General features: G+C 49.8%; 1 protein-coding gene across 1 annotated transcript in view; it reads right to left on the minus strand.

The window, feature by feature from the left end:
* Positions 1-2,190: 2,190 nt before the first annotated feature.
* The window catches only part of PADI2 (peptidyl arginine deiminase 2), a 53,762-nt gene continuing 42,687 nt past the window's right edge, over positions 2,191-13,265 (minus strand). The window contains exons 12-16 of the mRNA XM_030912951.1: positions 11,670-11,814; positions 10,845-10,938; positions 6,773-6,858; positions 5,480-5,608; positions 2,191-4,689 (exon numbers count right to left, since the gene is read on the minus strand). Coding sequence (XP_030768811.1) covers positions 4,456-4,689; positions 5,480-5,608; positions 6,773-6,858; positions 10,845-10,938; positions 11,670-11,814 — 688 coding nt within the window. The 3' untranslated portion in view covers positions 2,191-4,455. The remainder of the gene's footprint in view (positions 4,690-5,479; positions 5,609-6,772; positions 6,859-10,844; positions 10,939-11,669; positions 11,815-13,265) is intronic.

A 13,265-nucleotide genomic window follows, 5' to 3' on the forward strand; every position in this document is an offset into this window, starting at 1 on the left:
TAATTTCACCTGCATTTTACTTTTTAAATGTGACTACCAGGAAATTCAAGATCATATTATCTAGCTTGCATTATATTTCTATTGGAAAGTGCTACTCAAAAGTCTCAAGGTGACACTCAGTGACCCTGAGGTGGGTGATTGGCCAACATGTGAAAACATCACCAGGATGAACTTGTTGAACGTTCCAGCATCCCTTGGGGAGTTGCAGAACTAGATGGGTCAGGAAATCCATGAAAAATTGGCCTTGCAGTGGCTTGGACCACATTAGTTGGGTATAAAAGGGGATTTCAGCAGGGCGCAGTGACTCACGCCTGTAGTCTCAGCACTTTGGGAGGCCGAGGTGGGCAGATTGCAAGGTCAGGAGATTGAGACCATCCTGGCCAACATGATGAAACCCTGTTTCTACTAAAAATACAAAAATTACCTGGGTGTGGTGGTGCATGCCTGTAATCACAGCTACTCTGAAGGCTGAGGCAGGAGAATCACTTGAACCAGGGAGCTGGAGTTGCAGTGAGCCAAGATCATGCCACTGCACTCCAGTCTGGCGACAGAGCAAGTCTGTCTCAAAAAAACAACAAAACAAACCCCCAGAAAGGGGATTTCAGAGGCCTGGTCCCCTGGGTTAAGCCTGGGAGTAAGTCAACCAGTGATTTTCATTTTGCAGTGGCCTCTTTAAAACAATGGCACCAAGACATTTGTCCAGAAGCCCAAGATGGGACTAAGGAGTGAGAAGGGCCCCAGGTGTCTCCCAAAGAACTTGGAAGCAGCTTCTAGACTCAGCAACCAATCAGGTGGCTCCGTTTTAGGGCCTCAGGAGTTTGTACACAAAGACCCTGTTAGATCCGGTTATGTTGTATGGATTTTCATACCATGGGTCAAATCACAAATACTTGTGTGTAATAGCTTTTTATTAAAAGAACACAGCATCACCCAGAGCAGTGGACATGGCTGGTGCCCTGCCCAGACCCTCTTCTGGTTGTGGCAGCCCATTCCCCCAGCCTGTGACTTTCCTCCTAATCCCAGTTGTGATCTTTAGATGGTTGTCTGTGAGCTCCTGGTACCCCCTCGCCCATTGAGAGGGCCAGAGTCCCCACAGCCAATGACTGGTGCAGACGGACAAAGACTCAGCCTCCAGACAGGACAGCTCAGAGGTGCCATTTATGCTCCAGAGCTCTCCAGGGATCAGTCTGAGGCTTCACCTCACACTCTTGTATGGTTTCTTCCCCTTCCTTGGCCTGCTCCCCCAGTTCCCATCTTGGTTTCTCCTGGAGGGTCTTCTTTTTGAGACAGGGTCTTGCTCTGTCATGTGGGTTGGAGTGTAGTGCAGTGACACAATCATGGCCCCTTGCAGACTCCACGTCCTAGGCTCAATCTATCCTCTTGCGTCAGCTTCCCAAGTAGCTGGGACTATAGGCATGTGCCACCATGCCCAGCTATTTTTTTTTTTTTTTTTTTTTTTGAGACGGAGTCTCGCTCTGTCGCCCAGGCTGGAGTGCAGTGGCCAGATCTCAGCTCACTGCAAGCTCCGCCTCCCGGGTTTACGCCATTCTCCTGCCTCAGCCTCCCGAGTAGCTGGGACTACAGGCGCCCGCCACCTCGCCCGGCTAGTTTTTTGTATTTTTTTTAGTAGAGACGGAGTTTCACCGTGTTAGCCAGGATGGTCTCGATCTCCTGACCTCGTGATCCGCCCGTCTCGGCCTCCCAAAGTGCTGGGATTACAGGCTTGAGCCACCGCGCCCGGCCCATGCCCAGCTATTTTTAAAAATTTTTTATAGAGATGGGGATCTCACTATGTTGCCTAAGCTTGTATGGAACTCTTGGGCCCAAGTGATCCTCCTGCCTCAGCCTCCCAAAGTGCTGAGGTTACAGGCATGAGCCACTGTGCCCGGCCCTTTCTTAATAAATCACTTGTTCTCAAATGCTTATCTCAGGGTCTGCTCCTGGGGAACCCCATCAGAATAACATGATCAGACTTTATTGCAGGTACTGGTCTTCACCTTCGGGGTGGCCATGTAATATGCAGTCACTGAGTGTGTGGGGGATTCTGAACCCTCGAGATACCTATGCTGAGAGCGCAGACCCCGTGCCCAGAACAGCAGGGGCTGCAGGACCAGGAAGGCCCGGTATGTGGCTTGCCTCACTCCAGGCCGTGTCTATGAAGCAGCAAAGAACATCACACCAACAGCCATGTGACTTCCCCTTGGACCATTTATTTCATTGTTCTTTAGTCGAGCTCTTCCCTAAACATCTTTAGCTCTCTACCACAGGCTCTTTTCCAGAAATTTGAAACTGTGTTCTTCTTGCCATCTTCACGACACCCCCTGCCCTCTTACATAGGATATTTCAACATCAAGGTGGAAACAGGAACTTAGCCGAGTTTTGCAACAGAGAAGAGTATTCTAGGCCTACATTTATAGGAAGTGGGGGTGGGGAAGAGCCATGAGTCCACAGGGGTACATCCACACCGAGGGTCATCACACTGGGTGGGCAAGTGAGATGGGAAAGGATGTGTGAGTCCTGGGAACTTCAGAAACATCAGAAATTACCAACATCATTGGGGAAAGCCTTAGAAAAATCTATAAAGACACACTGTCTGCACGTGGGAGGCGCTCACTTCCCCCTAATGTAGACTAAAAAAAAAAAAAAGAAAGAAAACCCATAAACCCACATTAACCAAACACACACACACATGACAAACTCTAAGTCTCCAGACAGACACCCTCAAATAGGCACTTGGTGTTTTCAGCTCTGGGGCTGGAGAGATCTGGGGCTTTGGCCTCCAAAGGCAGGAGTGGCTGTCCCCAGAGAGGAGGCAACAGCTTCTGGAGGCTCTGGGGAATCACTGGATGGGTACTGGCCAGCTAGCTGGGAAGGAGAGCTGTTTAAAGAAGACCCCCTCTCACCGCCCATTTCACCATGACAGTGACTTGCTGGAAGTTTTGTGCCCTGAGGATGGATTTCTGAATATAGTGGGCTGGCATTTCTAAAGAACGCATCACTGAAGGGTCAGGGGCTGGCCTTTACATGTGAACTTTGCATGTTGGGGACTGATGGGTTCCATGCCAGTAGGGACCAGGTCCAGACTGCTACTAACCACTGTGTTTGCAGAGCCCAATGCCATGCCTGGCGCTTAGGGGCATACAAAAAATGTTTGTTGAATGGTTGAAAGAAATAATCCCAAATGAAAATCTTGTTCCTCCAAGAATATAATTACATTATAACCTTTTCATTGGTTATAAATTGGTTCTTCAAAATGGGATTATAATTCATTTATTTTTCTGGCCCTAAAGGAACCTTTAAAGATTGAAATTGAGTCTTTTCACTTGGAGCCAGGAATGAATCTGGATATGTCCAAATGAGAGGGTCTTTGGCAAATGCACTGGTGAATTTCAATGGAATAATCAAACCACCCCTAAGCTGACAGCTGACCCAGAACTGGCTGTTGGGCTGGAGGGCAGGCCAGGGTCCTTATGTGTTGGATCTGATGTCTGGGGAGGAGGGGCTGGTCACTTATTATGCCCCGGGAAAGGCCTGATTCTGGCTGCTGGTGAACAAGTTCTTGTCTAGCTGCCTGGACAGATGGCATCAGGAATAAAAAGGAAGAAAATCAAGGCAGTGGGAGGAGGAAGGTCAGGGACTGGCCAGAGATCAAGGACCAGGCAAGAGAAGGTGGATATGGCTGACCAGGGGCATCTTTACACATTGAACTCTCAGGCCACAAGTATGCTGGTCTGGGGAGAAATCCCCATGCATGCAGGGGAACCTGCATCCATGAGACAGATGAGGCAAAAGGAGCATCCCACACGTGGGGAAACCTGCTCAGATGAAATATTTCCAGGAAGGTTCTAAACTAACTTACTGGACCCTCAGGGAATGGGGAGGACTAGCCAGCAGTGTCCATGCTGCAGAGAGAAAGCCAAGAGGATTTGAGAGATTGGTAAGGAATGAAAAATTGGAGGTGGCCACCTGGAAACCCTAAGGGAGGTGGATTTGAAATGATGATGGCAGTTCAAGATACGTCTAGGGTCCTGGGGTCCTGGGGTCCCTTTCCATGGATTCTACCTTGATTTTCAGAGCATGGCTGCTGGAAGAACTGGCGATCCCAGAATCTCCTTCCCTTCTCCCCTCATTCAGTGTCAGACTAGAGACTCAAAATTCTTTGGGGAACGGTTTGGGCACATGGTTTGCTGTGTTTCGTTTTGTTCCTTATGTCAGGGCTATAGAGACACTGGCCCAGCTATTTTCAGCAGGGACAGAGTCGAGGCTCACTGGGGATGGCTTCAGAGGATACTGAGGCCCCGCTCAGGGAGGGCAAGGCACAGATACCCCAAATCCCACCCCACGTCCCAAAGGTCTCCCAGCGGGGCTGTCCAGTCCATGTCAGCAGAAGGCTCTGGGCATGTGAGGGGTCTGGAGAACTCAGGGAAGGAGGCAAACACCAGGGCCCCTGGCAGGTCAGGGCACCATGTGCCACCACTTGAAGGTAAAGGGCTTCCTGCGGACATTGGTGCCGCAGTGGACTTCCCCCAGAAACTTGTGGTAGGCAGAAATGTCGTCGATGAAGGTGCATTCGAGGCCCAGGGGCTCCAGGAGGCCGCGCACGTGCATCTCCAGGCAGCACTCCTCCTCGACCTGTGGCCCAAATGGCTTGGGGATGCCCAGGTCCTTGTCCAGCACGATCATGTTCACCTGTGATGGGTGATTGTGATGGTAACAGCTTCCATTTAGTGAGCACCTACTATACACATGCCCATCCTAAGCTCACTGAACCCTCACAGCAACCTGTGAAGTAGTAACTGTGATTGGATAGGGACGGAGCGGGTCTAAGTCACTCACAAATGGCAGAGCTGAGGCGGAAAACCAGGCAATCCTCTGTATGTACATGTGTGCAAAAGCATTCACATGTCTGTACATGTATATATACATGGCTATATATGCATGCATCAGTGTGTACATGTACATGTGTATGAATGTGCACACATGCATGAGTATGTATGCATTTGTGTGTGCATGTGTATTTCTGTGTGTGTGTGTATATATGTTCATGCGTGCACGTGTTTCTGTGTGCACGTGTATATGTGTCCACGCATGCACGTGTTTATGTGTGCGCATGTGTGTATATATGTGTCCATGTGTGCATATGTATTGTTCTAACCTCTTTCTATGTTATGGAAGACTCTCCTCTATGTAACAGGAATCCCTCCTGTACATAAAGGACTTTTAATCTTTTGCACAGCACTTTCCTATCTGTTAAGAAAAAGGGTTCCCAGTATCTCAGTGAAGCAGCTAGGATGAGCGTATCACCCCTAGGAGGAAATGGAGGCCCAGAGAGGGCAAGTGCCTGAGGTGAGGTCACACAGCAGTGCAGCCAGGATTGGGACCTGGGCCTCCCCATTGGACAGCCTCAGTTGAGGGGTCCTTCTGGATCTGGCTGCCCTATACTGGCATGGGGCAAGGGTTGGGGTCCGCAGGGCCTCACCATGTTTGGGAAGAAGGCTCTGGCGCGGTGGTCCTTGTCCATCTTGAACAGAGCGGGCAGGTCAATGATGTCCTGCTCTGTCAGTCCCAGCTCCTTCTTGAGGATGTCACGGTTCCAGTCCAGGCAGCGCTGGGAAGGAGAAAGGAGGGAGGGCATGCAGGTGAGGGGGACACACACCTGCCACCTTGTCAACCCCATCCCTGTCTGCAGCACCAGGCCAGGGGCCCTGGCACTCCAAAGAGACTTCTAGCACTCAGTGGCACCTCTGCAGCCTCTCCTCGGCCCTGTCTACCAGGGTTCAGGACAGAAGATGGTCACAGATGTCAGAGCAGCAGCTGCCATTTCCCCAGCATTCACTAGAGCCGGTCCCTGTGCTAAGTGCTTCCCACACAGCACCTCAGTGACCCCTCGGGCCACCCAACGCTGATGATTTTGGTAATAACAAAAGCTAATGTGTACATGTGCCTGGTACTTCTAAGGGCATTACATAGACTGCTTATTTAAGCCCCAGCCCTGTGATATAGATGCTATTATTATACCCTTTTAATTTTTTTTTTTTTTTTTTGAGACTGAGTCTTATTCCATTGCCCAGGCTGGAGTGTAGTGGCATGATCTTGGTTCACTGCAACCTCCACCTCCTGGGTTCAAGTGATTCTCCTGCCTCAGTCTCCCAAGTAGCTGGGATTATAGGCACGCACCACCATGCCTGGCTAATTTTTGCATTTTTGGTAGAGAAGGAGTTTCAATATGTTGGCCATGTTGGCCTTGAACTCCTGACCTCAGGTGATCTGCCTGCCTCGGCCTCCCAAAGAGTTGGGATTACAGGCATGAGCCACCACGCCCGGCCAAAATTTTTATTTATTGATTTATTTTGTAGAGACAAGTGTCTCACAATGTTGCCCAGGTTGGTCTCAAACCCCCAGCCTTAAACAATCCTCCTGCCTTGGCTTCCCAAAGTACTGAGATTACAGGCATGAGACACTGTGTGTGGCCCCTATTATCCCGTTTTTAGAGATGAGAGAACCAAAGACAGCCTTAGTGAGTTGCCCATGGTCCTAGTCCCAAGTGAGGGGGCGGCACAATTTGGCACTCCTTTAACCCCGGGACTTTAGCCCAGAAGTAAAGCAAGGAGGCTGGCTGAATGCTGGTGGAGGCTCTTCCCTGTGCTGCTGTGCTCCGGGTCAGGAGCTTCTGAGCCCTCGGCCGTTCTCTACGGAAGGCCCAAGGATGTGAGGGCCTGAGCCTCATCCCTCCCAGGGGCCCTCTGGCCCTGCACCCCTGCCCTGCCCTCACCTGAAAGTACAGGTTCTCCTGCACGAGGCTCTCGTTGGACAGAATCTTGTTGATGGTGATTCGCTTGCTGCTCATCCCACCCAAGCCTGTGGGGGTCAAAGGACAGGGGATGGTCAAGCTTTAGATACCCAGGCTGGGTGTTCCCCTTTTGCCAAGACCCTCCAGTCCCTGGGCTAACTGCTGGACCAGGACTGGGGAGATGGGGCTGGGGACAGGCTGGACCACAGGAGGGCACTCCCAGGAGAAATCAGGCCCCCTCGTCTGGGAAGGGCAGCACACACTCTTTTCTCCAGAGTTGACTATGACATCTGAGCCAGGACAGTGGTGGCAGCTGTCTTGCTCTCACTTCGGCCAGTGGGATCAGGGGTGGTACAAGTAGCCCCCTGGTTCTCCCACCTAGAGTCTGCTGCTAAGGATGAGCAGCTGACTAGCATGAATGTGGCAGAAGCAGCATGGCCAAAGGGGACACCCTTCCCATTTTCCAGAACTGCCTCATCTTGGCTGCTGCTCTGGAGTGGCCTGCGTCTGGCTCCCATACCACAGGATGGCTTATATGGCTTCCAGCTTGATTAGTAATGCCTAATGCTCAATGAGCACCTACTATGTGGCCGATACTCTTCTAAATGCTTTACATTGAATTAACTCATGGATCCTCCCCACATTTCTATGGGGTAGTCACTACCCTGAAAAATGAGGAAACTGAGGCACAGAGAAGTTATGTGACTTGTCCCAGGTCTTACATCTAGCAAGCAGCAGAGTTGGTGTGCAGATCAGTCTGATTCCAGAGCCTATGCTCTTAACCTATTATTTATTTATTTATTATTTTTTGGCCTCATCTGGGAAGAGCCTGCTGGTCCATTGCACTTCCCAGGTTTATAGCTGGATAGCAGCAAAGATGCCCAGCTATAAGTTGGATGTAATCTTTGAGGCTTAGGGACTCAGAAGGCAGGGTCCAGGTAGAGACAGAAAACTTTAGGGATCTGTGATTTTCTAAAACTGATCCAAGTTCAGGGGATAGGTTCATATAAGAATTTTTCTGGAGGGCAAGCCTGTAGTTTTTTTTTTTTTTTTTTTGAGACGGAGTCTCGCTCTGTTGCCCGGGCTGGAGTGCAGTGGCCGGATCTCAGCTCACTGCAAGCTCTGCCTCCCGGGTTTACGCCATTCTCCTGCCTCAGCCTCCCGAGTAACTGGGACTACAGGCGCCCGCCACATCGCCCGGCTAGTTTTTTGTATTTTTTTTAGTAGAGACGGGGTTTCACCATGTTAGCCAGGATGGTTTCCATCTCCTGACCTCGTGATCCACCTGTCTCGGCCTCCCAAAGTGCTGGGATTACAGGCTTGAGCCACCGCACCCGGCCAAGTCTGTAGTTTTTATCATCTTTTAAAGGGATGTGTTTTCCCCCAATGTTGTGGGCTCTGATCCAGCAGAGATCCTGGCTCTTTGGCATCGCCTGATTCGCCTTCCTCTCCAGGTCTCCTGTGTGCTTCCAGTCTCTGCTGACTGCACATCCGCGCATCCTCTCTATGTCTGTCCCAATTATGTGAATGTCTAAGTCCAGGAAATAATGTCTCACTCCTGTACTGACGACGACGATGTCTGACCATGCCTTCTGCCCATCAAAGTCCACTTTTCTTCCTGTCCCCAAACCGCATTATATCTATTTTCTCTCTATCTCTCTTTCTAAAATACAAGGAGAAATCTGGGGCACTGCTTGTCCCTATTTGTACAAAAATAATGGTCCCTATATCCTATGGGTAGTTTTTGAGGGTATGTTTAATATTAGAGAGGAAGCCTCCAGAAAGTCAGGACTCAAGCTTGCCAATCCAAGAACAAACTTCCCATTGATGGGGAATTTAAAAAGGGTAGTGGTGTTAAATTGGTCTTGTCTGTCCTAGACATCAGTGACAGTCAGGAGAACTGTCTTTGGATCCGAGGGGCAGTCATGTAAGTATCAACCAGCTGCGGGAGTGGATACCAAGCAGAAAAGTGACAAAAGTAATTTAAGAAAAAAACAGGCTGGGCATGGTGGCTCACGCCTGTAATCCCAGCACTTTGGGAGGCTGAGGCGGGCAGATCATGAGGTCAGGAGATTGAGACCATCCTGGCTAACACGGTGAAATCCTGTCTCTACTAAAAATACAAAAAATTAGCCAGGCATGGTGGCGGGCACCTGTAGTCCCAGCTACTCAGGAGGCTGAGGCAGGAGAATGGCTTGAACCTTGGAGGCGAAGCTTGCAGTGAGCTGAGGTCGCACCACTGCACTACAGCCTGGGTGACAGAGCGAGACTCCATCTCAAAAAAAAAAAAAAAAAAAAAAGTATAATGGATATAGAGAGTGCTGATGCTTAGCTAGCATTGTAGGTATGTTTAATGTCCTGGAACTGTGCCCTTACAAATGGTTAAAATAACAAATGTAGGCCAGGCACGGTGGCTCACACCTGTAATCCCAGCACTTTGGGAGGCCAAGGTGGGCGGATCACGAGGTCAGGAGATCGAGACCATCCTGGCTAACACGGTGAAACCCTGTCTCTACTAAAAATACAAAAAAAGATTTAGCTGGGCGTGGTGGCGGGTGCCTGTAGTCCCAGCCACTTGGGAGGCCGAGGCGGGAGAATGGCGTGAACCTGGGAAGTGGAGTTTGCAGTGAGCTGAGATCGCGCCACTGCACTCCAGCCTGGGAGACAGAGCAAAACTCTGTCTCAGATAAAACAAAACAAAACAAAGAAAAAACAAACAAATGTATTAGATTAGGTATATTTTATCACAATAAAAAAGGTATCGGACATAAGGATGGCAACAGCAAAACACTGGGGACTACTAGAGTGGGAGGGAGACAGGAGGGAAAGAGCTGAATGACTAACTATTGGCTACTATGCTCAGTACTTGTGTGATGGGATCATTCATATCCCAAATTACACAATATACTCAGGTAACAAACCTGCACATGTATGCCCTAAATCTAAAATAGAAGTTGAAAAAGAAAAAAAAAAGTATGAGGAATTGGCATGGTGTCTGTAACCTGGCTGGCTGTCTCCACCTGATCATCTTTCCCTCTTTCCGTGATTAATTCAAATGCAAATCTCATTCCATCTATGTATGTCCCAATTATGTGAATGTCCAAATGTAGAAGATCATGTCTCACTCCTGGGCTGACAACCATGATGTCTGACCATATGCCTTTTGCCCACCAAAGTCCACTTTTCTTCCTGTCCCTAAATTGTATTGTATCTATTTTTCTCTCTATCTCTCTTTCTAAAATACAAGCTCCTTGAATGCAGACTGCGCATCAGTTTTCTTTTCTTTTTCAAAATTTTTATTATAGAGAGGCTGGGTGTGGTGGCTCATGCCTGTAATCCCAGCACTTTGTGAGGCTGAGGCAGGTGGATCACCTGAGGACAGGAGTTCGAGACCAGCCTGACCAACATGGCGAAACTCCATCTCTAGTAAATACAAAAAATTAGCTGGGCTTGGTGGTGCATGCCTGTAATCCCAGCTATTTGGGAGGCTGAGGCAGGAGAATCACTTGAACCTGGGAGGCGGAGGTTGTAGTGAGCCAAGATTTCATCATTGCACTCCAGCCTGGTCAACAAGAGTGGAACTCTGTCTCAAAAAAAAAAAAAAAAAGGTATTATAGAGATGGGGCTCTCACTATGTTGCCCAGATTGGTCTCGAACTCCTGGCCTCAAGTGATCCTCCTGCTTCAGCCTCCGAAGGTGCTGGAATTGTAAGCATGAGCCACCAGACCTAGCTGCATGTCAGTTTTCAACCATTTAACCCTCCACTGGGTCTGCTGCCTTTTAAAGTATACACTAGGCCTTGAAGATGAGCTATGCACTGCTGGTGACACTAAGGAGCTATGGGCTGCTCACAGTCCACCCAACCACAACAAAGGTCACAGGAGGCCAGAGGTGCTTCCCACCACGGCGACCTCGCAAACCCCGGATCAGGCCAGACACCCAGGGAAGTGGAGCTGGGTGCTCAGGGACAAAGTGCTCATCTGCCCCACCCTCCCGAGGGTCTCTCTGGGGCCTCCAGCTCGCCACTTCTTGCCAAGGCCCTGTGACCACTCACCTTTGAACATGATGGCCTCTCCATGGCCGTCCTTCTGCTTCTCTCGGAAGAGCTTGTAGCAGGCCGAGGTGCTGGCCATAAGCAGCAGGAATTTCTCCAAGAGACAGTCCAGAGGGACAGAGTCAGCAGTGGGAAGGCACCCAAGGAGCACAGCGGAGGCCCTGTGCTGAGGACCCAGTGCCTTGCCTGCTCATTGCCTCAGGCCCCCAACGCTGAGTGGCAAAGGCTGCCGGGGAGGGTGTTCTCTGCTTCAGAGGAATATTTCTCACCTTTCCTCTACCTCAGCAATGTCACCAGGTCAAGGCTCAGAGCCAAAGGTGGCCTTGGACAGGACTTCTCCAAGTTGCCAAGCAGCCACGCAATTTGCAGGGAATTTCCAGGGTATGAAGTTGTACCCATAAAAAAATGAAAGAACCTCTTTCCAGTGCCACAGGTGCATACTCTGTTTCTCTCTAGAGTGTTACCGCCAACACAGTAGCCACTAGCCTTGTGTGACTATTGAACACTTGAGCTGTGGCTAGTCTGAATTGAGATGTATCATATGAGTAAAAATCCTTATCAGGTTTTGAAGATTTAGTATGAGAAAAGAATTTAAATCTCTTGTTAATAATTTTTAGGTTGATTACATGTTGAAATGCTAACATTTTGGATTTATGGGGTTAAAATTTTACCTACCACAGCAACAACATGCAAACCAGCTTTGGCCTACTTCCTCCTTCCTTTATGCTGTCTGGTTCCCCTAGCTCTTGCCCTCTGCTGGCAGGGGCTGGTAATATATGGGTTTGCCGCTACCCCATTCACTCCAGCCACAGGGAGCTAGCTTACCTTTGTGCCGGGGATGGGGACAAAGGACATGAACTCATCCACGTGGCCCACAGTCAGCCAGTCCGAGTAGAGCTCCACGGGCGCCTGCACCTGCTGGGCCTTCAGGAAGTCACGCACCACCTTGGTCATCCTCCGACCACCAGACCTGGAGAAGGGAGGAAGAGGAGTTTCAGAAAACTACCCACCTTACCAGAGGGCCTGCGAAAGGAGTTTGGTCTCTGGGACCCATCCCGGACCCAAAGTGGCATCAGCAGAGAAGTCCCAGGAAGGAGACTAGGTTGGGTTAAGAGACTCTGGCACAGGCAGTAAGGCATTTGAGTCCAAGGGGAAAGAAGTAGGTGTTAGTTGCAGCTGCGGCCTGTATGAAGGGCATGGAGCCCAGGCTTCAGCCCTCGAGGGTATCTGTGACTGTGCGGAGGCCACATTCTGTGTGTGAGAGTCCCACCTGGCCTGCTGGAGGGGGCTAGGGCACAGGAGGGCTCCCAAATCTGCCCTCATCCATGTGCTTCTTTGCTACATTAACTTCCACTTATTTTAATCTTTCTTTTCCCCCGAGATGGAGTCTTGCTATGTTGCCCAGGCTGGAGTGCAGTGGCATGATCTTGGTTCACTGCAACCTCTGCCTCCCAGGTTCAAGCAATTCTCCTGCCTCAGCATCCTGAGTAGCTGGGACTATAGGCGTGTGCCACCACGCCTGGCTAATTTTTGTATTTTTAGTAGAGACATGGTTTCACCATGTTGGCCAGGCTGGTCTTGAACTCTTGACTTCGTGATCCACCCGCCTCAGCCTTCCAAAATGCTGGATTATAGGTGTGAGCCACTGTGCCTGGACTTACTTTAATCTTTAATCAGTTCAAGAGACACCTCCTCCAGAAAGCCCTTCCTCATTTCTTTTTTTTGTTTGCTTGTTTGTTTTTGTATTTTGAGAGGGAGTCTAACTCTGTTGCCAGTGCAGTGGCACGATCTCGGCTCACTGCAACCTCTGCCTCCCTGGTTCAAGTGATCCTCCTGCCTCAGCCTCCCAAGTATTGGGACTACAGGTGTCCACCACCACGCCCAGCTATTTTTTTTGCATTTTTAGTAGAGATGGGGTTTTACCATGTTGGCCAGGATGGTCTCGATCTCTTGACTTTGTGACCTGCCCACCTCGGCTTCCCAAAGTGCTGGGATTACAGGCATGAGCCACCGTGCCTGGCCAGCCCTTCCTCATTTCTAGACTCCCCAAGGTCTTTGATCTCTCCATTATCCTCTGAAGATAACCCTAGCTCCTTAGGGTGGCCAAGAAATTCCTTTCTGATCTGGCTCTTGGCTGGCCCTCCTCCCTTGCTTCCCTCCCTTCCCTTAGTTCTGTCTGCTCCAGCCACCTGCTACACTTGCTATCTCTTGGGGCTTTTCCTTTTGCTGTTCCTTCTGTATGGAATGCGCTTCCTTTACGATCTCCTGATGGCTGCCTACTTCTTAACATCCAAGCCTCAACTCTAGTCACGTCTTCAAAAAAACAACAGCTAAGGCACCCCTGTCCCCAGGAATGTTTTATGAAGTCACCCTGTTTTATCTTCTCCATTGCATGTATCAGCATTCAGAATTATCTAATTG

The sequence above is a fragment of the Rhinopithecus roxellana genome, chromosome 12 (assembly GCF_007565055.1).
Source record: "Rhinopithecus roxellana isolate Shanxi Qingling chromosome 12, ASM756505v1, whole genome shotgun sequence".
In the NCBI taxonomy this organism is placed as follows: Eukaryota; Metazoa; Chordata; class Mammalia; order Primates; family Cercopithecidae; genus Rhinopithecus; species Rhinopithecus roxellana.